The sequence below is a fragment of the Mytilus galloprovincialis genome, chromosome 11 (genome assembly GCF_965363235.1).
Source record: "Mytilus galloprovincialis chromosome 11, xbMytGall1.hap1.1, whole genome shotgun sequence".
NCBI lineage: Eukaryota > Metazoa > Mollusca > Bivalvia > Mytilida > Mytilidae > Mytilus > Mytilus galloprovincialis.
In genome coordinates, this window is record NC_134848.1 from 75,095,834 (window position 1) to 75,121,495 (window position 25,662).

A 25,662-nucleotide genomic window follows, 5' to 3' on the forward strand; every position below is an offset into this window, starting at 1 on the left:
AATAAATTATTCCTGTTTTTTACAGATCGGACAACTCCCACAGTGACTTCTACAATTTCTCAAATAACTACAACGTCACCAGCTATGGCAGAATCACTTACAACAAGAACTATTGATAGGATAACTACAGACACAGCAACCTCTACAATTTTGCAAACGGATAGTGTAACGTCACTAGCTGCGGGAGAATCGCCTATTACAACCTCCATGGATACGATAACCACTGACACATCCCCAGTAATAGTCACGACTGAATCGTTCAGTACAACGTCACTGGCTGTGGGAGAATCGCCTACTACAACCTCCACGGATATGATAACCACTGACACATCCCCAGCAATAGTCACGACTGAATCGTCCAGTACAACGACTACAAATCTTCCATATTCAATTTTAACTGTAACGAGTCAGACTTCCACACATACAAACACAGATGTAACTTTTTCAACAACGGAGAGTAAGTTTATGTAGCTATTTTGAATATAAATATATATAGGAAGTTGTGGTATGAGTGCCAATGAGACAGCTCTCAATCCAAATACCAATTTATAAAAAATGAACCAGTATAGGTCAAGGTAAGACCTCAAACACGAAGCATTGGCTCACACTGAACAACAAGCTATAAAAGGTCCCAATATTAAGTAATGTAAAACCTTTGAAACCGGAAAACCAGCGGTCTAATCCGTAAAAAAAACTAGAAACGAGAAACATGTATGAACTACGTAAACAAACAACAACTACTGCAATTAGATTCCTGACTTAGGACAGGTGCAAACATTTGCAGCAAGATTAAACGTTTTAATGGTACATATAAAAAAAATTCACAGCTCAAAGGTAAATGAAAACAAACTGGCAAAACGAACGTTGTCCCCAACGGAACGTTAGGAAAACAACTATTACAGATAGGATATGGCGTAATAAATGATGCATGGCATTTGTTCTCTATCTGCACCAAATTAGATGCCACTCACAACATGTATTCCAAGGATTTATTGCATGTGAGGCAGATAGGAAACACATGTGGACATAACAAATTGATAAACTTTCTAACTAGTTTCAAAGTGAAAGGGGATATGATAATGTCAAAATAGATTGTATGTCTCCTCGGTATCGTCTTCCTCTTTTACTGTTCATCTTTAAATTTGTCAGCTTGAAATATTTAAAATTATATCTACTGAATAATTTTGGAACTAAAACGTAGTATTCAGAGATAAATATACGTATAGTTCTTAAGTTTTCTCGTCTATAGTGTTTTACCTCTGTCATTTCGATGGTTTTTCAATGCCAACGGTAAATAGTTATCAAAGGTACCAGGATTATAATTTAGTACGCCAGACGCGCGTTTTGTCTACATAAGACTCATCAGTGACGCTCATATCATAATAGTTATAAACCAAACAAATACAAAGTTGAAGAGCATTGTGGATTCAAAATTCCAAAACTTTGTGCCAAATACGGCTAAGGTAATCTATGCCTGGGATAAGAAAATCCTTAGTTTTTCGAAAAATTCAAAGTTTTTGGAAACAGGAAATTTATAAAAATGACCACATAATTGATATTCATGTCAACACCGAAGTGCTGACAACTGGACTGGTGATACCCTCGGGGACGAAACGTCCAACGAGAGGTATCGACCCAGTGGTGTAAATAGTTATCAAAGGTACCAGGATTATAAAGTCTTGCATCAGGTTTGCAGACCAAACGATGACCTACATCTGTTGGATTTTGTGTCATTTGCGTCTCCTGTAAAGTTTTTCCTCATTGCTAATCATATGACACATTCTTTTTTATATTCAACTTTTTTATTTCAGGATTGAATCAAAAGAAAATGTTATGTGAATGTCCAAAAAGCTTAGTTAGTACAAAATGGCATTTTCTCGATGAAATGGATATAACAGACTCAGAGGCAGCAGAAATAATCCTTCAGCATTTTTATGAAGATATACTACCGGAAATGACTGTGGACAAAAAAAGCTGTAACAAAAGAGGTTCGAAAGAGGACATCAGCTGTTAACAAAACACAACCTGCACAATTTATTGGATGGGGATGCATTGTATTTCTCATTCTCCCAGTGTTTATTTTGGTCTCTATAGACTTGCTTAACTGTTGTATTTTCTTCCAGAAACGCTATCGTCGAAACAAACACATCACAATTAACTCAATGTAAGACACTAAACATCGTAAAGAAGGTACAAGTCCTTTGCAAATTATAAATTCGACCGAAACATATTAATTTAATAAAAGCTGCAATTATTACAAATCTGATGTGAAATATCATGAAAATTGAAATTAAACATCAAAATGCCTTTTGCCAATACAAAATCGAATGAACTCAGTACATATACCACTCTTCAACTTGCCAGACACCTGGATCATATAGATACATTACTTACTTGAAGGACTTTCATATAAATATGTACTTTTCTTTTCGACATTTGTGAAAGAAAATATGAAAGACAGTACTCAACTAGAAATTAATATATCTGGATAAAGGCCCAACCTTCTGCAATGCATTCATTGAGTAAATCTTCAATTTTTTAACGTGTCTAGTATTTGCTTTCATAGAACGAATACACATAACTACAAAGCATCGGATACTGACCATTAGAAGTTTACATTATACTAAAAGAAATGACCAAGTAGCTGAACTGACAAACAAAACAAGCAATTTTATCTGCACAAGAATTTTGAAGGATTGTAATTATATTTATCTATATACAAAAAAACAAACAAATGAATATTCAGAAATAAATGTGAATACTGAAAACCATAAACAGTTAAAATTTATATATGATAAATCAATGCCATGTTTTAATTTGCCTCAACAGAACAAACATAAACTCTTGAGATTCGTTGATAAAATTTATTGAACTTAATATTGTTATAGGTTTCTTATGAAGGTCACGGAAATGGGTCGGAACTTCTCGGAAAACATACAAGGCTAAACACTGAAAACATACAAGGCTACACATTGAAAACATACAAGAATACACACTGAAAAATTAAATAGTTTGAATAGTACATTTTAATGCTTAAAATCTTCCAAAGATTATTAAATGACATTAGTTAAGTAATGTATATGTATTAACCTCTTTAAAACTGTGCTTCTCTGCTTTATTTATGCCCGTCTTCAAGAATGACCACTTTACAACTAAAGCATGATTCATTTATTCATGACAAGAACATATTGACCACGATTTATTCAGAGAACATTTTGTCCATGATAAATTCCAAGAACATTTGTCCATGATTTATTCCAAGAACATAGTGTCTATAAGTTATTCCTAGAACAAGAATATATTGTCCATGATTATTCCAAAAAAACACATTGTCCATGATTCATTCCAAGAACATATTGACCAAGAAAATACTATCCATGAATTATTCCAAGAAATATAGTCAATGCAGAATACACTGTTCATGATGAGGAACAAGAACACATTGTCAAAGATTTGTGATAGAACACTGTCTGTGATTAATAATAAGAACACATTAAAACTGTGTTTATATACTTTATCTCTATCCGTCTTCAAGAATGCCCTCTCTCAAACTAGAGCATAATTCATGACAAGCACATATGTCCATTATTTATTCAAAGAACATATTGTCCATGATTTATTCAAAGAACATATTGTCCAAGATTTATTCAAAGAAAATATTGTCTCTGATTTATTTATAGAAAAATCGTCAATGCAGAATACACTGTTCATGATTAAGAACAAGAACACATTGCAAAAGATTTATGATAGAACACACTGTATATGATTTAAAATTAGAACGCATTGTCTATAATTTAAGACAATAACACAATGTCAATGATTTCTGACAAGATCACATTGTTTTTATTGTAAGACAAGAACACATTTTCTATGATGGATGACAAGCACACATTGTCTTTCATTTAAATCAAGAACACATTGTCATGGTTTATAACAAGAACACACAAGGGACCACTGCCCATGATTTGTGACAAAAACACAGTGCCAATGATTTGTTACAAACATACATTGTCCATGATTTATGAAAAGAATATTACCCTGCCCATGATTTGTGACAAAAAAAATGTACATGATTTGTGACAAGTACGCCTTGTCTAACATTCATGAAAAGAACACACTGACCATAATTTGTGACAAAACACATTTTATATGATGTGTGACGAAAACACACTGCCCTTGATTTGTGACAAGAACACATAGTTCAAATTTTATGACGAGAACACATTGTTCAAATTTTATGACCAGAACACACTGCCTTAATTTTTGACAGAAGCACACTGCTCATGATTTAACACGAAACAGACTGCGCATGATATGTGACAAAAACACATTGTACAAGATTTATGACAAAGAATACACAGTCCATGATTTTTGACAAAAACGCACTGCTCATGATTTGTGAGAAAAACACACTGCTCATGATTTGTGACAATAACACATTGGCCATAATTGATCAAATTAACCTGATTATATATCAACCAAAGTTGAAAATACACGATTTGACGACATGACATCTCTAACGACAATAAAAACTTTTCTGAGATTTCACTTAGCCCTATTCTTTTGCAATGGAGCAGGCCAGAAGGGATTCACTCTTAGCACACTAAATATACACGAATAAATTAATTTACGACATCCTTAATTATTAATTTTGATTAAGAAAAGTAATATATATACTGTGGTTGAACATTTTCAGCGTTTAAACAGACGATTTGACATTAACATTTTTTCATGCTAATCAAATAGAAAAAAATCTCAGTCAAATGTTATACTTTAAGCCTTTGTGAACACAACATCAAATATCTTATCGGATTTGTTATAAAATGAACAACACGATGGTTGACACATGTGAAGCAGGATCTGCTTATCCTCCCGGAGCCCCTGAAATAACCCCTAGTTTTGTTGTTGGGTTTTGTTACTTATTCTTTAGTTTTCAGTGTTGTCTATTATTTGTCTGTTTGTCTTTTAAATTTTTAGCCATTACGTTGTCAGTTTATTTTTTATTTATGCGTTTGACTGTCCCACTGGTATCGTTCGTCCATCTTTTATCATGTTCAACTTTTTTTTCTTGATACTCCGCAAACTGCATAATCGTCCATGTCTATCTCGAGTTTGGATCAATACCAATTTTATACTATTTTTGTATTATCGTGCTCATCTGGTGCAGAAAAAAATAGTATCGTTAATGGTATTTATACTTAAAACTGACAATTTCTCTTAATAACATGTCTCTAGGAGTATGATATCAAAATTTGTCCCAATGCCCACATTTATAAAATATAGTTTAATAAAATACATTTGTTAAATATCAATTCTAATTTTCTCTTTCTATAAAAGGGGAGATAAATCCAACTCTAAAGAAGCAATAGCTAATAATTGAATTAATGAGTTAAAACATTATTAAGTCATTGAGTTACATAGAATGAATGTCCAACAATGTCAAGGACTAGGCATAGATATAGGAAGATGTGGTATGAGTGCAAATGTCAAGGACTAGGCATAGATATAGGAAGATGTGGTATCAGTGCAAATGAGAAAAAACTCAATCATGGATGTTTTTCTCTCTAATCAAAATATACAACTTAATTTAATTATCATAACTGTTATATAAAACAAATAAATCTATAATCAGAGTACAAATGAGGAAAGTTACATTTTTTACGGGAAAACATAAATATGAATTTGATATTCTCATTTTTTCAAGACATGTACACTCAAATAAGAAATAAAACAAAGCCAATCTTATATATGCATAACGCTGTTAGATATTGTAATCCACTTAGAAGACTTCCGGGTCATTGTATGTGATGATAAAATCAATATTTTGTAAATGTTTACACTGTTAAGCAATTTGGATAGATGTTTTATCTTTTGAATGTTATGTTCATTTTGATTCATAATTATACAAAAATATTATGTCTAGAAGTTGATCTAGATATAGGAAGATGTGGTGTGAGTGCCAATGAGACAACTCTCCATCCAAATAACAATTTTAAAAGTAAACCATTATAGGTTAAGTTCGGCCTTCAACACGGAACCTTGGCTCACACCGAACAACAAGCTATAAAGGGCCCCAAAATTACTAGTGTAAAACCATTCAAGCGGGAAAACCAACGTTTTAATCTATATAAACAAAACGAGAAACGAGAAACACGTATATAGTACATAAACAAACGACAACTACTGTACATATGTTCCTATTTTAATAACGTATGTTATAAACACATGATAGAAGACCACACTGACGCATCCAACTGAATTATTAATGTTTTACATCAATTGACTAATGATTAAAAAAGAGGGGGAAAATAATATATTATCAGTTAATAAATCTGGGACTGGGAGTATACTTAAATTGTTCACCTGTTGCAACCCCAGCTAAAAATGATTTCTGAACTATGTCCCATGCTATATATGTAATGCTATACATACAGTTACTTATTACCTGACTACAGCATTCCATGTTCACATACTACATATTAAATATTAAACAAAACTAGAATGCGAACATTTTTTATGTATATTTTAATATTTTACAGAAATGTCATAAATAATTATTTTCAGATAAACATTCTTGTTTACGTTTGACATACAATGCGTTATCCAATTGAACAAAAAACTATAGTGAAAAAATTACCCTAATTGAGTGAAATATTCGTAAATATAGTGGAGGGATAACATTATTAGATTTCATGATAACATGATAACACGGTTAATAGTCTATGGAAAGTGCGAATCAATAAAAAACAAATCTGACCGATATTTTCTTTTGTAATCGATGTGCAATAAATAGGAACGAAAAATCATTTTCTTTTATAGAATTGTTTCCTTTTATTAAAATACAGGGACGCTTTAAACAGGACTGTTATGCTGTCTTTGTTCACTGTCCTAAACTATTGTTACGTAAAAGAGGGGCAAAAGATACCAAAGGGACAGTTCCAACTTATAAATTTAAAATAAACTGACAACGCCATGGCTCAAAATGAAAAAGACAAACAGACAAACAATAGTGGACATGACACAACATAGAAAAATAAAGAATGAACAACACAAACCCCACCAAAAACTAGAAGTGCTGTCAGGTGTTCCGGAAGGGTAAGCAGATCCTGCTCCACATGTGGCACCTGTCGTGTTGCTTATGTGATAACAAATCCGATAAATAGTCTTATTTGGTAGGTCACATTCATGAGAGGGAAGGGGATTGTAATTACGACGTAAGGAACATGTCCGTCATCATTTGTGTAACGGTTATTCCATAACGGTCAATTGTTATTCTGTCGAAACGCACCATTATATTATTAATTTATGTATTCTTTGTCTTGAATGTTCTGGCAGTTATTTGTACTGTATGTCTGTCATGTAAAATTGTCATTTAAGCGATATAGTGAACATTACCATCATGCTAGGTTTAGCCAGCAACAAAACCAGGTTCAACCACTCATTGTTCTTAAAATGTTCCTTACCAAATCATCAAAATGGCGATTTGTTTCTTATAGTTCAGTTATATGTCGTTTGTTTTTGGTGCACTTCATTGTTTCTGTTGTTTCGTTGTTTTCCTCTTATAGTTATGTATTTTCCTCAGTTTAGTTTCGAACCCGGATTTGTGTTTTTTTCTTAATGGATTTATTACTTTGAACAGCGATATACTAGTGTTGTCTTTATTTAAACGATGTGCTTGTCTATTTGTCTCTATAAAGAAAGTGCCTCATTTAAAAGTTAAACAATGCTAAAATTCCTGTTGGATATACACTCTATTAATAGAAAATATCTCTACTGCAAATAATAAATAGTTTTCTTAATTCCAATTTTCTTTTGACTGGTTACACTGTGACAAATTTGACCATTGGTAGGTTAACCATTTCATTAAACATGCGTTCAACTGTTTTATAAACCTTAAATCCATGCACTGACATTTCAGTTTATATAGTTGTCAACTACGTGTACTGACTGTTAGCTTGTGTATATAAAGAAACTGTTATACTACAGTCATAGTGTATTCGGAAATCTTATAGAAATGAATTATTTAGCACTACATGTTGTTATAATTCTTGTACTATTACTTTGTTTTTTTAATGAAGGTAAGATTTTCTGCAGATTAAGGATGTTCGCTACTGTATTTTGTAATAACAAACTTTTTAATGTGTCGTTCAAGCTGGAGTCACACATTCACGATGTTTACTCCCGTCGTTGATAGTACCATTCTCGATTAAAATGTGTTACAAATCTAATTGGGAACCTGTAAATCGTGGCAAGAAATTGAAACTTCAATTAATCTCGACAGCAATCAGATGTTATCCCGAATGCGTCTAAACTCAGCTGTTTACAGCCACATATGTCCTGGTTACACGGCTTCCAATGCGATATTATTCCGGTTTGTATATCTCATTTGGTTAAAAATAGAACAGTATCTGTTTTGGTTCATTTGTATGTGTCAGAGTTACGTGTGACATGAATTCTCACGGACAAGGTGTATATTTGTGTAAGGCGGCCAGCTATGGCCCCCAATTGGTGAAGACCTTTTATTTGGCTGTTAATTTGTTTTTGGTCGGGGTATTTGTTATCAATCATTCTTTGTGCCTTTCCATTCACAATTTCATAGTATACATAAAGGCAACAGTAGTATACCGCTGTTCAAAACTCATAAATCCATGGACAAAAAACAAAATCGGGGTAACAAACCAAAACCGAGCGAAACGCACTAAATATAAGAGGAGAACAACAACACAACACCGAAACGCAACACACACAGACACTGACCAATCATCAGACAAAACAATACAATATTTTATTACATAAAAAATCCCAGAATAATCTGAATTCTTCATTTGATAAACTGTTCCAAATGTTGTGTACCAAGTCAGGAATATGGCAGTTGTTATCTAACAATTCGCAACTTATGTATTTAGCCTTGGCTTTTGATTTCGAAACATCGGTATTTCTGTTGGTTTAAGTTTGTATTCTGGATTTATTTTCACTTAATCAATTTTTGCGGTGTACCACTATTTCCTTTATTTATCAATGTGAGAATCAAAATATAAAAGCTTCAAAACAGTGTTTTATCTTTTGTTGCAAAATTTTTTTCATTATCTGAACATGTGTTTTTTTAAAGAAAAATTTTTTTCCGACCTTTTTGTGAGAGATTGTTGCAATTTATATACAAATACACATTCTTTTCTAGTAAGACGAGAAATCGAAACCTCAAATAAATATAACAGATATATGTTATAAAGGTTATTAACTACATATTATTTGCCCTTTGAATGCTTTTATTTCATACTATATTCATATGCTTGTGTGCTTCAAAATTACTTTTAGTATACACATGGGGTTGTTTTATTTAAATATTGCTTGTCTTGTTTTCTTCGTTATTGTACAAGTTTTTATTTAAAATAAAAGCTCCTCGGAGATATGTTTTAAATATTCATCAATAAGACGATTCAAATTGACTTACTTCATATTTACTTGTGAAATAAGCCATTTTTGAAATTGTTACACGATGATGACTGCTGTTCCCATATTTTGACCATTTTATTTATTGCGTCTGTTTAGTTAACGCATCATTGTAAATAAATCGGAAATTTATGAGACTGTCATTAAAGTGAGAGGGTTAGCGCTAAAGAACGAGGTTTAATCCACAATTTTCTACATTTGAAAATTCCTGTACCAAGTCAGGAATATGACAGTTCTTGTCCATTCGTTTTTTATGCGTTTTGTATTTTAATTTTGCCATGTCATTATGGACTTTCCGAATTAATTTTCTTCTCAGTTCAGTATTTTTACGATTTTACTTTTTATACACATAGGAATGTGAAAATAAAAATATCGGTCATATAATCTTTATATTTTTACATTTACAGACGGTTTACAGATATACTTATACTTGTTATATCAAGATTAATAAAGTCATTTTATATCAAAACATTTCAAAATGTCTGCGTATGTTTCTTCCCCTCCCCCCCCTCCCCTTTTATTTTTGGTTTTGAGTACGCGTGTTTATTTTGTCGGATGAATAAGCAATATCAAATTAAATAAAATTTGATCTATTTAAGGAATGACTAGTATTCTCTGTCTATGAAGAAATAACATAAAAAATGTGGTGCACACTAAATACCGTGCGTAGCGGGTTATTTAACAGTGTGCACCACATTTTTTGTGTTATTTCGAATAGACAGAAAAAATACTACAGTCATTTCTTATAATTTAATTCTAAATTCGATTTTAAACCGTAGAAAACCACGAAAAAACGTTGATGACGTCACGGCTGCATGACTTACTTATGTCTATGGGCGGATAACAAATAACGTCGGCCAATTAAAATACGCGTTACATTAAAAATTTAATTATAAACATTTAACATGAGAGCATGATTCTTCTATCAAAATTGCATATCTCCACCATGAATCGAGCCTGTGTTTAAAGGCATCGCGTGTACCAACTGAGCTAAAGATGAGCATCTCAGCTCTTCAGCTTACGCCTGACTAAGTATCTACCAAATTTACTAATGGGACTAATACCGTCACAGATGCATTTACTTAACAATAAAATGATTAAAAAAGTCTAAATAAAGAGTTTTGAAAAAACAAAATCAAGTAGCATCTACACAACAATTCGTATCAACTCTATACAACTACTTTTATTATGCTGATAAAACACATTTCTAAAAAAACATCGTTTATTTATGGAACGTAACAGCCTTATGTGATACTCTGACATTTAGGTTGTTTCCAAGTGAATGGTAACACGTGATTTACAAAATTAATTCGAATTTATTTTTCTCTTTGATATTTACGAGCGTAAACAATCATATTAATTCATATCATTAATCATAATTTAGTTCTTATCCATTTATGTCTGACCAATTTTCATTGAGTAAGGTCAGCTGGTTTAGCAAGACATATCCATCTCTTTTGTTGCTTCTATAGTGTGTCGTGTGTCAATAATGTTGGATCCTGTGGTTTCATGGATGTCTTTCTTTGTGATCTGACGTATACAGAATTTTCTTAAGATCTTTATGGGACACCCATTGGAAAAACTAAATAGCTTGTTGACGTTATTTTGGGCAATTGTCCAGTATTCTTCCCCATATGAATGAATGAGATATAACGAGTCCAGAACCAATCCTATATATACCAATACATATTCTTAGTATTTGACTTTATTTCATAATCTATTTTGTTCAATTCAATATTTTATCATAAATATTTGTTGTTTTTTAAGGTGTTTCGGTTAAGGTTTAACTACCAAGTTATAGCAGCACAACCAGTATACATCTATTGCATGGTCTAATTTTGTTGTTCATACTGAAGTAACTAGACCTACAGATGTTACGTAGCTGAAAAAATGCAGTTCTTGTTTTTCACACTCCGGAGCAGATGCCATTTTTTGCTCCTTTTTTAGCTGTTACTTTCAAAAGACTATGCTGTCATGAAAATGAACGACGAAGTACATTCCAGATGTTCTCCATTCACAGATTTTACAGGATTCTCTGATTTTTGAAGTGGCATAATCTCTGAGTAATTAATGGTGTTCACTCCAATAATACTTACATTCTTCTGTGATTTGATGGTTTTTACTTGTATGTGTGTTTCTAGTAATGCCAGAGCAAATACATAGTTTAGATCTACTATATATTAGGTAAATAGAGTTTATCTGATGCATGTGTTTCTACTGCCTATTATTATTTACATCAACTAGTCGATAGTTATTATTACAAGAAGGAATGGCATAATAAAAGGAGTCCAACTCCTAATTTTATTAAGAAAACTGATGTTTGGTGAAGTGTTTACAGTACATTTCAACTCTGTATAAAAATGTGTATAGGTTCGACTGTTTTTGCTGTTATCTTCTAGCTTTTTTTAATAACTTCCATAATCATTTACCGTGTATTCTGTTAAAGATTTGTTTGAAATTAAAAATTTGTATTATAAAAGGTTAGAAAAGCAATATTCAAAATTAACAAATCTCTCAGTATAATCAATTCATGTAGACTTTTAGAAACACTTTTTGATACATTGGTACGTCAAATTTTATCATACGGAAGTAAAGTTTGGGTATTTTTTTTTTAAACGTGCACACAATGTTGACCAATTGAATATGTTGAAAGAGAGGGTATCTTTGGCATAACTAGGCTAAGTGCACACACACTCGAAATTAAGAGCGGCAGATACATGCAAGTTAACATAGAAGAAAGGTTGGGCAAATTATGTCATGATCAAATATAGAAGAAGAAAAACATTTTATCTTGCACTTCACAAAATATGAACCACACAGAAATGTTCTTATATCAAAATTGTCCAATATTAAAAATTATGACAAACAATTCAAAACTGAGGATGAATATATCAAACTAGAAACAGAATAATAAGTTTTTTTAATCCTTTTTTTACTGATAAATGGACTGACATTCATGTATTTGGTTTTGATGTTATATTTTTTATTCTCATCGAATTTTGTCTAATGCTTAGTCCGTTTCTGTTTGTGTTACATTTTAATGTTGTGTCGTTGTTTTCCTCTTATATTTAATGCTTTTCCCTCAGTTATATTTTGTTATCCAAATTTTGTTTTTTGTCCATAGATTTACTAGTTGGAAACAGCGGTATACTACTGTTGCCTTTATTCACATACTAGATGATCTCTACCCATTGTGGTAATTAAATGTTGTATAGGTGATGTTGGTTTTTTTTTTCTTCATTAATCTATTTTTGTTTTGTTGATAGGATTCTGCATTCTGCAAGTACAACGCAATACACATGGACGTCACAAAACAGTTGATGGGGAAAAAGACACAGAACCACAGTCAAAGAATACACCAAAATTTGTGTCCGACTCCATCGAGGGACAATATAGATCTGCTGCAGTGGCATCTGACGCAGGAGCTCCATGTGCAAGGATAGGAACGTAAGATTAATACAGCTCAAAACATTATATCTATTTATGGTAGCACAATACAAAGATTTTATAACTCCGACTCCCAAGTTTTAAAATGTTTTAACTTTCTTAATAATGCTTGAAATTTATAAAAGTGGTAATTTTAAATAGCTAATAGATAACTCTTTCAAATTAATGCAATGTTAGTATTATGCAACAATTATTTAACCAATTATAATGTTAACTGTGTCTAAAATATTTTTCACCAAATTTCCACTTTCAAATGAAATTAGCTTCTGCATAAGTATCCCTAGAGGGTTGATTTTATTATATGTTGTTTCTATGACCATTATCTACAAAAGCATGTCTCAGATTTCAGATAGAATGTATAGAACTAGTTTTACACCTAATCAAACATTATCTTCTTTTATGTGGTTAGGACGTTTACACTAGTTAAAGATTTATGAGAGAATGGAATACCATAAGGACAATTTGAGACACCATTTTGAAGCCCATGATGTGTTGATAAAGATAAATTTTTTGTATAGCTAAAGAGATGATGGAGCTAAATTCATTCAAGTGAACAGACCCAGATTTGGACACTCATTACTTAATAATTGATTACATAATGATTGCATTATAAAAATATTGCAGCCATTTAAAAGATTATTCTTCTATCTATCTATATATACCTCTTTTATTATTTTCTATGCTTTAATAAGAACGTTACAGCATTTTAAAAGTTATTGATTGGAGGTAAAAAAAAAATTACTACCTTAAAGGGGAATAATCCTTGCATAAATTTATTGTCTCCCATATTACTTTCTCTTCCATGTGCATGCAATAACTGTTCAGTGTTCTATTGAGATGTATTTTATTTTACTATATAGTAATAACACAAATCATTGTAATCATTATATGAAATTAAAAATCCGCAAGGGTCCATAATTGGATTATTAAAGTTTTCTTATTATCATTCTTATTCCTATATATTTACCTTTTGGTGGATGATTATACATGAAAGAACCTAAACAATATTTTACCTTAACGCTGTTGAAGAACAGGACGACCACATGAAGAAAAGACAATAAAATTACAGTGGAAAAATAAACAAAATAATAGTCATTGAACAACCAAAATATCCTTTTTAAAATCGGGTTAGGCAGTTTTGTTCTCTCTATCTTTGACATTTTCCCTTGCATTTGAACTATTTAACAGCAACAACCATTAGATGTATATTAAGTTCACATATTGGTGACATTTTTAGTTTGAAATACAAGATAGCAATATAGTTAAAAGTGTGTCTATTGATTCAATGCAATAAACGAATGAAATCTGTAGGTCTTGGGTATCTTTGTGATCAGATAATATTTCATTGCAATTAGCAAACTGTTTGATTACAATAGATATTTATTAACGACAAAAATGATATAGCTTCGGTTCAAGACAGCGATTAAATGAGTTGCACACCTGTATTTCAACAGGAGAGAAAAAAACACTTAAAAAGGAAAACAATTACGACAGAAACCAAAAGACAAAACTGCTGCCTTGGATGTTAAAATCTTTTATATTGTTTATTGATAGAACACATATTTCTATGTATGAGTACTTAATCAATATAAATGTCCTGTCTACTAATTTTCGAATGCAGACAAAATACCTGAAAAACTAAGCGACCGGGTTCAAAATTCAGCAATGACTTACAATCTGTTTTAGAGTTATTTAAGAAATAATTCCTTCATGTCATGTTCTATGCTCATTTTAACATGGGTAGGCATTATATTTGTCGATATTTTACACTGTTTCGATTCTAATATTACAAAAACTATATATTTATAGGTCGAAGCGTACGAAAATACCGTAAAAATGTGTGGCTGCTCCCATGTCTTCCCCGAGGAGTCTGTATATTACATTTCATATTTGATCAGTTTAAAAACTACAAGCAGGGCAAATATATGTTGTTTGATAAAAATATATAATAAAAGTTTATGTTAGCTGCTTTAATGTAAATATTTAAAAGGATAACGAGGGAAATAACGTTAATATAAACAGTAAGTACGTGCGCATGTGTCAAACATATTTTTTTGTGCTCATTAGAAGACGGCTTTGATAACAAAGCGTAATAAGGACGTCATATTAGAATCTCATTTCAATCTTTTTAAAATTGCAAAGCTCGAGCGGGGTCATTCCTGTCTTCTTTTATTTTCATTTATAATCGGGTTATAATCATAGATTTATAGAACTATAGAATAACTCATCGAAGAATTCAAATAAATAAAAAACATTTAACGAATGACCAACAACACAACAATACACGAATGTTGGTACCTCATGATTTAGCTTTTTGATCTGTTAGACACGAGTTGTGAAATTATTGAATTATCATACTTTGACATAATATATAATAATAAAGTTAAAAGAATATCAAAAGTTTACAGATTATATAAATCATATTGATTTGCATTGTAGACACATCATGAAAAGCCGTCATGGGTCAGCTGTTGATGCAGCCATTGCCACTCTTCTATGTCAGTGTGTTTCCAACTTGCAAAGCTGCGGCATAGGAGGTGGATTCTTCATGACTGTTTTTAACAAGTAGGTATTAAAAATGAACTAAAGCGTATTGACTAAATCTGCTAACACTTACAACTAAAGCTTTTTCAATACCAGCCAAAAGATAAGAACAAACATGAAGGGAAAAAGAAGATCTCAAATATCAAGAATCGTAGTGACGTCATATGTCCTATAAGGATAAACATAATATATAATTATTATATTGCTGCTCATGTAGCACTGGTTGTACCGTCCGAAAAGCCATAAATTACGGTTTCCTGTAATGAATCGTATCTGGCTTGTGAAAAAGGCAAAATATACCACACCTTCTTATTCTTATAATTCATGCATATACATCAGTCTAATGTTATTTGAGACAATCAGAGTGTCTGAGTAAAGTACTTACAAAATGCATCAAAAAGCAAGTTTGCGTTAAACCTTCAGGTTTAAAACTGCTAAAAAAAAATTATGAAATCGAAATCCTGCGTAAAGGGAACATCTAAAATTTACATTTTCCAATTTGTTTGCAATAAACTCTGAAACACCATTCACTTATAATTAAGTTGACTTGAACAACTGACCTTTTACACATGATGCTTACATATCGTTCCGTCTATGAGCCGGTTCAAATTAATAAACACTACTAACTTGTATATGAAAAAGGTACAGTAGATTTGATATATTAAACTGAGAATGGAAATGGGGAATATGTCAAAGATACAACAACCCGACCAAAGAGCGGATACCAGCCGAATGCCTCCAAGGGATCTTTAACGATGCGTGAATATCCTGCATCCGGTGGTGGTCCTCAACTAGTCCCTTAATAAACATGATAAAATTGTTTATTATAAAATTAAGAATGGAAATGGGGAATGTATTAGTTTAGCGATGAACTCCAAAGCATATAAATGTAATATATTTTATTCCAGGAAGAATAAATCTGCATACACGATCATTGCTCGTGAAACGGCTCCTGATGGCGCTAATGCGACCATGTTTGATGGCAGATCATCTACAGAAGGTACTGACATTTAAAGAACTTATGATGTTTTATTATAACGCTTTAATGAACAGAATGAGTCAGCTCCAAAATTGATATTGATTGTTTTTCGAATTGCAATTAACTATTTCTATGTAAACCCGTTTTGTCGACAATGAACACCTTGAAAACAATTATTATTTGGTAGAAATTTAAAGGGAGATAATTAAGTATTAGTTATAGATATTTTTCCCCGTCCACATGAAAATTTAACAGAGTCATTGATATTTAGATAGTAATTCGCACAAATTTATAAAATCGATTGCATTGAATAACATTGATTTCACAGTGAAATAAAAACCAATAACTTCACATGTGAAAGAAACGTTGCCATTTCACTCCTCTGACGTCATATAACAATAGGCGTTGACAAGATGTCGATTATGTTAGATCAAAACAAATTGTGAATGCATACAAAAAGATATAGTTCCTTATATTTTGTACTTTAATTTCATAAAAAAAAGCAATTTGCCAAAGCAATAAGAAGAATAACTAACCAAAGAATTCAAATATCGAAAAAAATATTCAACTCATAACCGGATAACACTGATGATTAACTCATGCAGTATGCGCATGCCTGAAATAATGTACCGTTTGGTCACTAGTTGAATGTTGGTCTCCCTTTGAATTCTCCGATTTTTTATTCTATAATTAAAGAGGTTCTTGATTTTAGGTGGTTTGGCTGTTGGGGTTCCTGGCGAGATACGTGGTTATTGGTTAGCTCATCAGATCGGTGGTAGACTTCCATGGAAAGAATTATTTCAGCCATCAATAAAATTATGTCGGGAGGGTGTAGTGGTAGGAAACCCAACCGCTTTTGCCATATCTCGTCAAACTGAAAATATCAAAAAGTTTCAGGGATTAAAGTGAGTAATATTACATAGTTTACAACATACATCTGATTTGTATCAGATATCCGCTTTGTTCAGTACGGTTTATAATATCAAAACACCTGATTATAGAAAGTGTATTTGAAATTTAAACCACATGTCAAAATTGCTAGATTTATTGACTGCAACTATATACATATGCTCTAGCAACCTTAATTAACTCATGGTAGCTTAAATCCAGGTTATTCTTGATATACCGTTGACACGGGGGGAGGGGGGGGAGGTCTAATTTCCATACATCCTACTGAATAACTTTTTGTATTAATTCCTATCGGAATATTTCCAAGACACTTACAAATCATTATAATCAGTATCGCTTTTTGTATAACTTATCTTTTTACGATATACTAGTACTTATAAGAGTATAAGAAATCTGCATCTCTATTTCAATTTTCCTTTACAAAATGTGCTTAAATAAGTTATTGCATAAGCAACATTCAACCTTGTAAATAACAGATAAGTTTAAATATGCAAGAAAAAACAATAATCTCCTCTGGGATTCAATGAAATAAAGGTAACAGTAGCCTGTTCGAAACGTCTGTTTTATTTGAAGGTGACATCTTTTATTGGTTATTTGGATATCTGAAAATCCTTAATTTTGACAGAAATTTAGTGGTAAACCCAGACACAGGGCGTTTATATGAGGCTGGGGATATTTTAAAAAGGCCAAAACTAGCCAGAACTTTAGAAACCATTGCTAACAAAGGTGTGGATGCATTCTATAATGGAGAATTGAGTAAAGATATAGCAGCAGACATACGAGATGCAGGTGAGTCATTCGTCACAACTCGGCCGATTTCGTATTTCAATCTTACGGATAAATGGAGAACAGCGGAGTCACCCGAGGTTTGCCGATTGGCGAGTGAATTGTACAAATCTAACAGATAAGGGTTTGTTGAATAATGCATTTCCACAGGTTTTGGGGCATTTTATCCTCTTGGTATTGCTTGAAAACAAACAAAAGTTTTGTATTAAGACAACCTTATCTTAGTTTTAGCTTCTCATTGTAGATTTATTAGGGTGTAAACGCGTCGACATTATCACTATGTGTAATAAAGGAAGAGGCGAAATAAAGGCGCACATTAAATACGTTAACAACATGTACACCTTCATAAAAATATTTCAAACATTCAATTCTTATCGTTTCATTTTGATGCAGAAATAAAACAATTTATCATTTTACCTGTTCAATCAATTGTTAGGTGAGTTTTGTTCAAAATATTAAGATACAATGTTGTTATGAATACCACGTCTTGGTATAATAATGAAAGTTAGCGTTCTTTTTATAAAAATAACCAAAACACTTCAAACCAACCACGCTTTGTTTATCTGCAATCAACATGAACTCCTTTGAAAAATGTATCCTATATTACTATGAATAAATAGACCACTTTCGAGTTCATCCGTCACCGGAAAAAAAATCGTCAATTATGCGCGCCTTTATGACGTTATTTACCAGATAGGAGGGGTCACCTGTATCCCTGCACTATTTACGTTCATCAAGCGTCTTAGTGATCGACATTGTGCAGGATAAACTAGAAATAATGGTTGTTCTGTAGGTACTTAATGACAATTTCCTAATGACAGAAGTGCTAATTGTCAATTTTGAAAATGCAATTTGCCGAATAACTCGTACAATATAGAATTAAATTTTTCCAACCACTCAACATTGGAATGGAAGTGACGTCGCCCCTAAACGCACAAATGACGTTCACTTAAACAAGAGTTTTTGACGGGAATGCATCGAACTCGAAAGTTGTCTATAAGAACAACCTACACTGGTTTCATGCGTTACGTTATAGATAGTTCATGTATGTAGCAAGCTTCCGTAGTCTGCCATGTATAGATTCGTAAACGATTTCTGTCAATCGTAGCTATTTTGTCATTATCGTATAATTACATTAGGCTTTTCCAAAATGGCCGAGTAGTAGTGCTTGCGATGTACAGTCTTTCATTTAGTAAAGTCTGTTTCTGTTTACAGGTGGTATCATCACTGAGAACGACCTTGCTGGGTACACAGCACTAGTAAAGAATCCATTGGTAGTTAAACTAAACTCAGAGAGAACTGTGTTTTCTCCCCCACCACCATCAAGCGGAGCAATCGTACAGTTCATATTGAATATACTGGACGGTTCGTAGTAGTATTAATAGGAGTTGATCATACTTTATGAAAGCAACCATTTAACTTAAAAGGGAGGTAATAGTTTCTTGTCGCTGTCAATCAAATGATTTTATTTTCAAAATTAAAAACTACAAGGTATGTAAGGGACAGTCTAGATTCACAATAACTTATTTTCTTCAAGTTAGGGATCAGCATATTTGTTTTATGGGGAAAAAATATAACCCGCTCTCCAACCTTCCTTGATATTAAATGGTTGTTCCTTAAAAAAATGCGACATTTTCAAATTCTAAAGTGTTGTCCGCTGCGTTTGCAAATGGCGTCAACATATTTCCTTCAAGGCTGTTAAAAATGTCTGCTGCAGATATATAACGTTTTATGTTTGGTTTTTTGTACTAAGTTGTAGTATGAATGATAAGCGATGTAAGGTTAACGTGAAAGAGACAGTTACACAACGACTCATTTTACCAAAAGACAACTAGATGGAATCTCAACAAAAGTCTTAAAAGAAGAAAGATGTGCATATAATTCTCTTATCCCGCTTGACATTCAGTAATTTGTCAACTAGATACATTTATTTTTGCAATTATATTATAGGATATAACCTGAACGATAAAAGTCTTTCTTGTCAACAAAAAGAAATAGTGACATGGCATAGATTTATAGAAGCTTTTAAGTTTGGTTTTGCTAAACGAACGGGCCTTGGCGATGGAGATGGTGAAAACGAGGCTTTTAGAGAAAAATTAAACGAGGTAAGTACAGACTATATGTTTCAGAAGACAGTCAAATTAAGATTAAAGTTGAACGCAACTCACATGCTGCGAAGCCACAATCTCACGTTTAAAAGGCTCTAAGTATTTTAGTTGGACTACCTAGACCAATAAACTAGCGATGCGCTGTGTAACAATGCCTCTTTCAAAAATGCATACAAACTTCTATACAACCTTGAATGTCATATGGCGTATGTGTAAGCAAAATAAATAAGAATTTGTGAATTGTATTAATATTTTGAAAGTGCTTTTCATGAAATACCTTCATCAGGAACGCTCAAGCCAAACACTTGAAATCCAACATAGCACTTCTCAACACCCCAATTCACCGATATTTTCAGAAAACATTTTAATATCATCAATTAACACTCTTTCACATCCCACACCCACCGGTCCTGAAACAAGTACCCGGCTATTGATTCTTATAATGTATCATTTTTGTATTCATATATTATCATCATATGTGATTATAGTTTCTCTGCACCTTAACGTCCAAGGAGTTTGCAGACCAGATACGTTCCCAGATTTCAGATAGCCAAACTTTTGGAACAGATTACTACGGGCCAACTTTTTTCAATAGATTAAATTCGTCCGGAACTTCACACTTGTCTGTACTGGCTCCTAATGGAGATGCTGTATCGGTAACCAGTACAATCAATTTCTTGTGAGTGATTGCGATAACATAAATATTAAGATTTTATTCTTCTCCGCATATACATTGTAAAGTAGTAAAAAGTAAAATCTCAAAAATACTGAACTCCGACGAAAATTCAAAATGGAAAATCCCTTATGAAATGGAAAAATCAAAAGTGTAATTATTTCAAACAAATGAATAACAACTGTCATATTCTTTACTTGTAATATACACACGAACGACTTAGGAATTGGTATATTGTGTACAGACGTCAGTGTCTGTTGGTTAAGACCAAACATTTGCTCCATCATTTCTTCGGCACTTCTTTGGATGTTTCGATCGCTTGGTTGCTGACTCATTTATTAGAATTATTTATAAGCCGGAGAAGTTAACAGCTGATTAGGTGATCGATCTTAGGGAAAATCGAAAGGCGTCTTACCTACCTATTGTCGAGCATTGAAGATATTAACTCTTAAGATTCAATTATAATAGGATGAACAATTTCTTCACAATGGCCATTATTATTGTATTTTTCTATATTTCAGTTTTGGATCTAAAGTAGTTGGAAGTCGGACCGGTATAATATTTAACAATCAGATGGATGATTTCTCTACACCAAACGCTAATGTTCCTGAATCACCAGCAAATTTTATTAAACCCGGGAAACGCCCACTTTCCTCAATGTCTCCTACTATTATAGTTGGTCCTGACGGCGTGGTAAATCTTGTCGTTGGAGCATCGGGTGGTACAAAGATAATTACATCAACAGTACTGGTAAGTTACACTACGTGGCATAATACCACTGATGGATAGTTATCAATAAATGATGTGCTTATCACATTTTGTTCTGATGTTTAGCAAGATAGACATTTGACAGATGCTCTAACTGTTCGTTTCACGTTGACCATATTTCATCTTAAACATCTCTTTTAAAAAAATAATTGACATCCGGAAGTCTTTGACGTTGTAGTTATAAAGAAACAGATGACCAAAGGTACGATAAAGTTGAAATCAGATTAACTCTTTTCTTTGAACAGGAACTGTCAGAAGAACTATTCTAAAAAAATAACTAGAACATTAACATTAACAACACATTTAAAACACTATCCCGGAACAGATTTTTTCAGATTTAAATGCGAATATAGTCGCAAGATGCAATCACTAAATAGATCGTAAATGGTTCGAGCTTGTGTAACCTGTATTTGATTATCATGTTTTTCTTGTTCAGATAACAAGTTTAATATTTAGCTATGCACTTTATTATAATCTAAATTTGATTGCGGTATTTTAAAGAAAAATCAATGTTGTCTTTAGAACCTGTAAGACAGTGAAATATTCATGCATCCGTCAAATGTTCTGAATTATTCAATACAATTATAACATATAATTAGGCGAAGAATTGTATGCTTGTGTGTAATAACGCTTTTAGTGTAAGATAAGTGCTTGTTTGGTGTGGTTGATGAAGAAGGAGAACCCTCAGAAAACAATCCTCATTTTAATAAAATCAGCAATTATTGTTATTTAAAATTTAAGTTTTACACATATATCATTAAAAAAGATTTTAGATCAGATTTGACTGCATAGTTATTACTGTGATCACTAGGGCACCTACGAATGGAAATTTATAAACATGATAAAGGCACAACACCTCAAAATGAAAGCTGCAATATGTAATTGTCCAATACCTACATAAATTTAAAGTTCATATACAAATATTACAACTGTCTGGAAAGATATCCTGAACATATTTAATTTAGCTGTTTTATTTCGGACCGTTCAATTTTGGCGGTTTTGTGTTCTTGAACGTTTTATATTTTCATTTCTTTTTTGTACATACAACATCACTTCATTAACTTTTAATGTAATACAAAAACACATTTGCACATACTCAGCTTACTAATAAATGAATTATATACTACAAAAACAAAATGGTTTTTGTCAGGTTACTGTCTTAACACAATGGTTAGGTTTGAGTATAAAGGAAGCCATTGACAACAGAAGATTACATCATCGTTTACTTCCACCTCTTGTTGATGTAGAACGAGGATTTCCACAGGTAAATCTAACGTATAATCCGGCTCTGCATGTAGTATCCGTCTTGTATCTTATGCAAATAAAAATGAGTTATAAGTCTAATTTAGTGATGCACATTCTAGGAAGAGCGGACAAGATTGTAACTATGACAATTGGAACATATTCATGGGCATCTATTAAACAGATATTCCATCACAGTTTAAAATTAATATGCAGGAGCAGGAATTGTTTACCCCTCTGAAGCATTTGAGACAGTATTGTAACATCACACATACGAACAATTTGTAAAACTGTGTTGTTAAAGGCTTGACTCAGCATACTAAGACTGAGAACACAAAAACCTTAACAAAAAGATAAAAACATAACAAACGATACAAATTTTTCCAATGTCTTTGTTTAAAATATTGGTGTAAAGACAATGCAATGCGCTTCAAAATCCAAAATACCTCATTGAGCATGGACGTAAAAATAAAAACGTTATAGTACTAAATTTTTTTAGGGAATCATCGAATGAGATGAATACAAAAGCATTTAATAAAAATGCTTGTCGATGTAACTGATTTTAATCAACCAGTATAAAAATAATCAGAAGTAGTATAACTGAGACAATAATAAACTTTAAACCCAATGCAAGCAAACCATGTTACCGCACAGTTTTTAACCTTGCGAAACCGAAAATGAATTAAAAATGTTTCTAATTAAAACAAAATAACAAAACGCTTAAATTAAGACAAAAGCAATTGAGGGAAAAAATATGACCGCTAGCAATATTGGCTTATTTAATTGCAGTCTCTTGACATAGGAAATGCAATACGACAGTGGCAAATTTTAAGTTGTCTGTGATCGTTCAAGCAATTCTATCCTGGGACTGCTGTTTGTTTCTTAGTATTCACTGATCACATGCAAATTCCTAACTTGATTTTTCAATTTTACTTTAGTATTTATCTTTCCAATTAGCTCATGTCACAAGACAAACTGATATTTTATAAAAATTCTTCTTAAATTTTAGTTTATTCTTGATGGATTAGTGTCACGTGGACATAATATAACAGTACAAGGCAGTGCAGGGTCTGTAGTACAAGGTATACTTCAGCGACGAGAAGGCTGGGTTACTGCTAACTCCGATTTCCGCAAGGAGGGGTTGTCCGATGGATTTTGATAATACAGACACTTCAGTGTTCCAGCTAGGATTTGAAAATAGAGGTCCTCGTATATTATATTTTGTTGTTTTTTTATGCATAATAAACGATTAATAGCTATAACCCATTGATATATGTATGTTTATTTAGACAGACGTTGATCGGCAAATAATCTTTGGTTGTTCAGGGCTTACACCATAATGTATGTAAACTTCGTTTCAAATTTAGACCAACAATATAAGATATAGGCTAATTTTTTTTTTGATTTTGTACAATATATCTATCCCATCTTTGCTAGCCAAGGGTTACGATCCAATACCTCCCCCTCCACCACCCTTGGCACATTAGGCCAACATTTGTGAAAAAAAAATTGCGCTATATTTTGGTTGATTATTACCACATCAATTCCGAATACATTAAATTTTACAAATTGTAGCAGTTGAACTCTATTCAGTATTGTAGCGTCTTGAATTTACAGGAAACGAAAATATACGTTGACATTCCAACATTTGTGCAAGAAACATACAGCATAACATTTAGATTATCACAAAAACAGGAATGAAAGATACCAGAGGGACAGTCAAACTGATACATCGAAAATAAACTGACATCGCCTGGCTAAAAATGAAAGAAAATACACAGACAAAAAATATAACACATGTCACAACATAGACAACTAATTAATAAGCAGCACGAACCCCACCAAAAATAATTGGTGATCGCCTGTGCTCCGGAAGTGTTAGATGCTCCTGTTCCAAATGTGGCACCCGTCGTGTTACTTACAATGTATGTTATAACAAATCTGGTAAATAGTCTAATTCGGTAGGTCACGTTCATGAAAGGTTGAGGGATTGTCACTAAATATCATCGTATGTTATTTTTCAGCATCTCGCAATTGTTTCCCTATATTTTCTACATTTACACGTGATCATGTCATTGGCAACTATTGATTGGATACAGTCAGTTACGACTGTATCCAACTAAAATCATTACCTCTTAGATCCGTTATTCTCTTCTAATCTTCTTATCAATGATAACGTACAGGAGAGTGGGTAGTAATTCTTGTCTAGCGAAAATGGATTTATCCATGTCATTCACATTGACTTTTTTCATGAAACAAAGCAAAACCAACTCTATCAATTTGTCTTTTAGTTTGGAATGGATAATACTTGTGTAAAATTTAAAACAGATCACATGACCTCTGGAATAAATCGTACGTAATGAATAGATTCAATGATACTGTTTAATTGGCGTTCCCTTTTGCGAAAACTTGATTATAAAAAGAAGATCTGGTTTTGTTGCCAATGAGACAACTCTTCAGAAAACACCACGTGACACATTAACAAACGGCAACCACTAAATTACTGGCTCCTGACTTTGGACATCCAGATACATACAAAATGAGGCGGGATTAAACATGTTAGCGACGTGTTATAACTTATCTTCCTGTTTTAACAACAACAGTTGAAAAAACCAAACAGAAAATAATAAACAGAACTATGATCATACATATGATGTCATAAGGTTGTCCTACCATCGACATGTACATTTTTTTTATATGCATCCACATAAAAGACAAGTTCAGACTGTAAAAAATGAAAAACAACAAATTTGATT

At 32.5% G+C, this 25,662-nt stretch overlaps 1 protein-coding gene across 1 annotated transcript; it reads left to right on the forward strand.

The window, feature by feature from the left end:
- Positions 1–207: 207 nt before the first annotated feature.
- Positions 208–24,065, forward strand: LOC143050902 (glutathione hydrolase 1 proenzyme-like). The gene is made up of 12 exons (XM_076224007.1): positions 208–457; positions 12,717–12,897; positions 15,337–15,462; positions 16,350–16,441; positions 17,133–17,325; positions 17,955–18,118; positions 19,331–19,480; positions 20,066–20,220; positions 20,712–20,902; positions 21,418–21,646; positions 22,815–22,928; positions 23,916–24,065. Exons 1-12 carry the CDS (start codon positions 208–210, stop codon positions 24,063–24,065), a joined length of 1,995 nt encoding a protein of 664 aa, XP_076080122.1.
- The last annotated feature ends 1,597 nt before the right edge of the window (positions 24,066–25,662 follow it).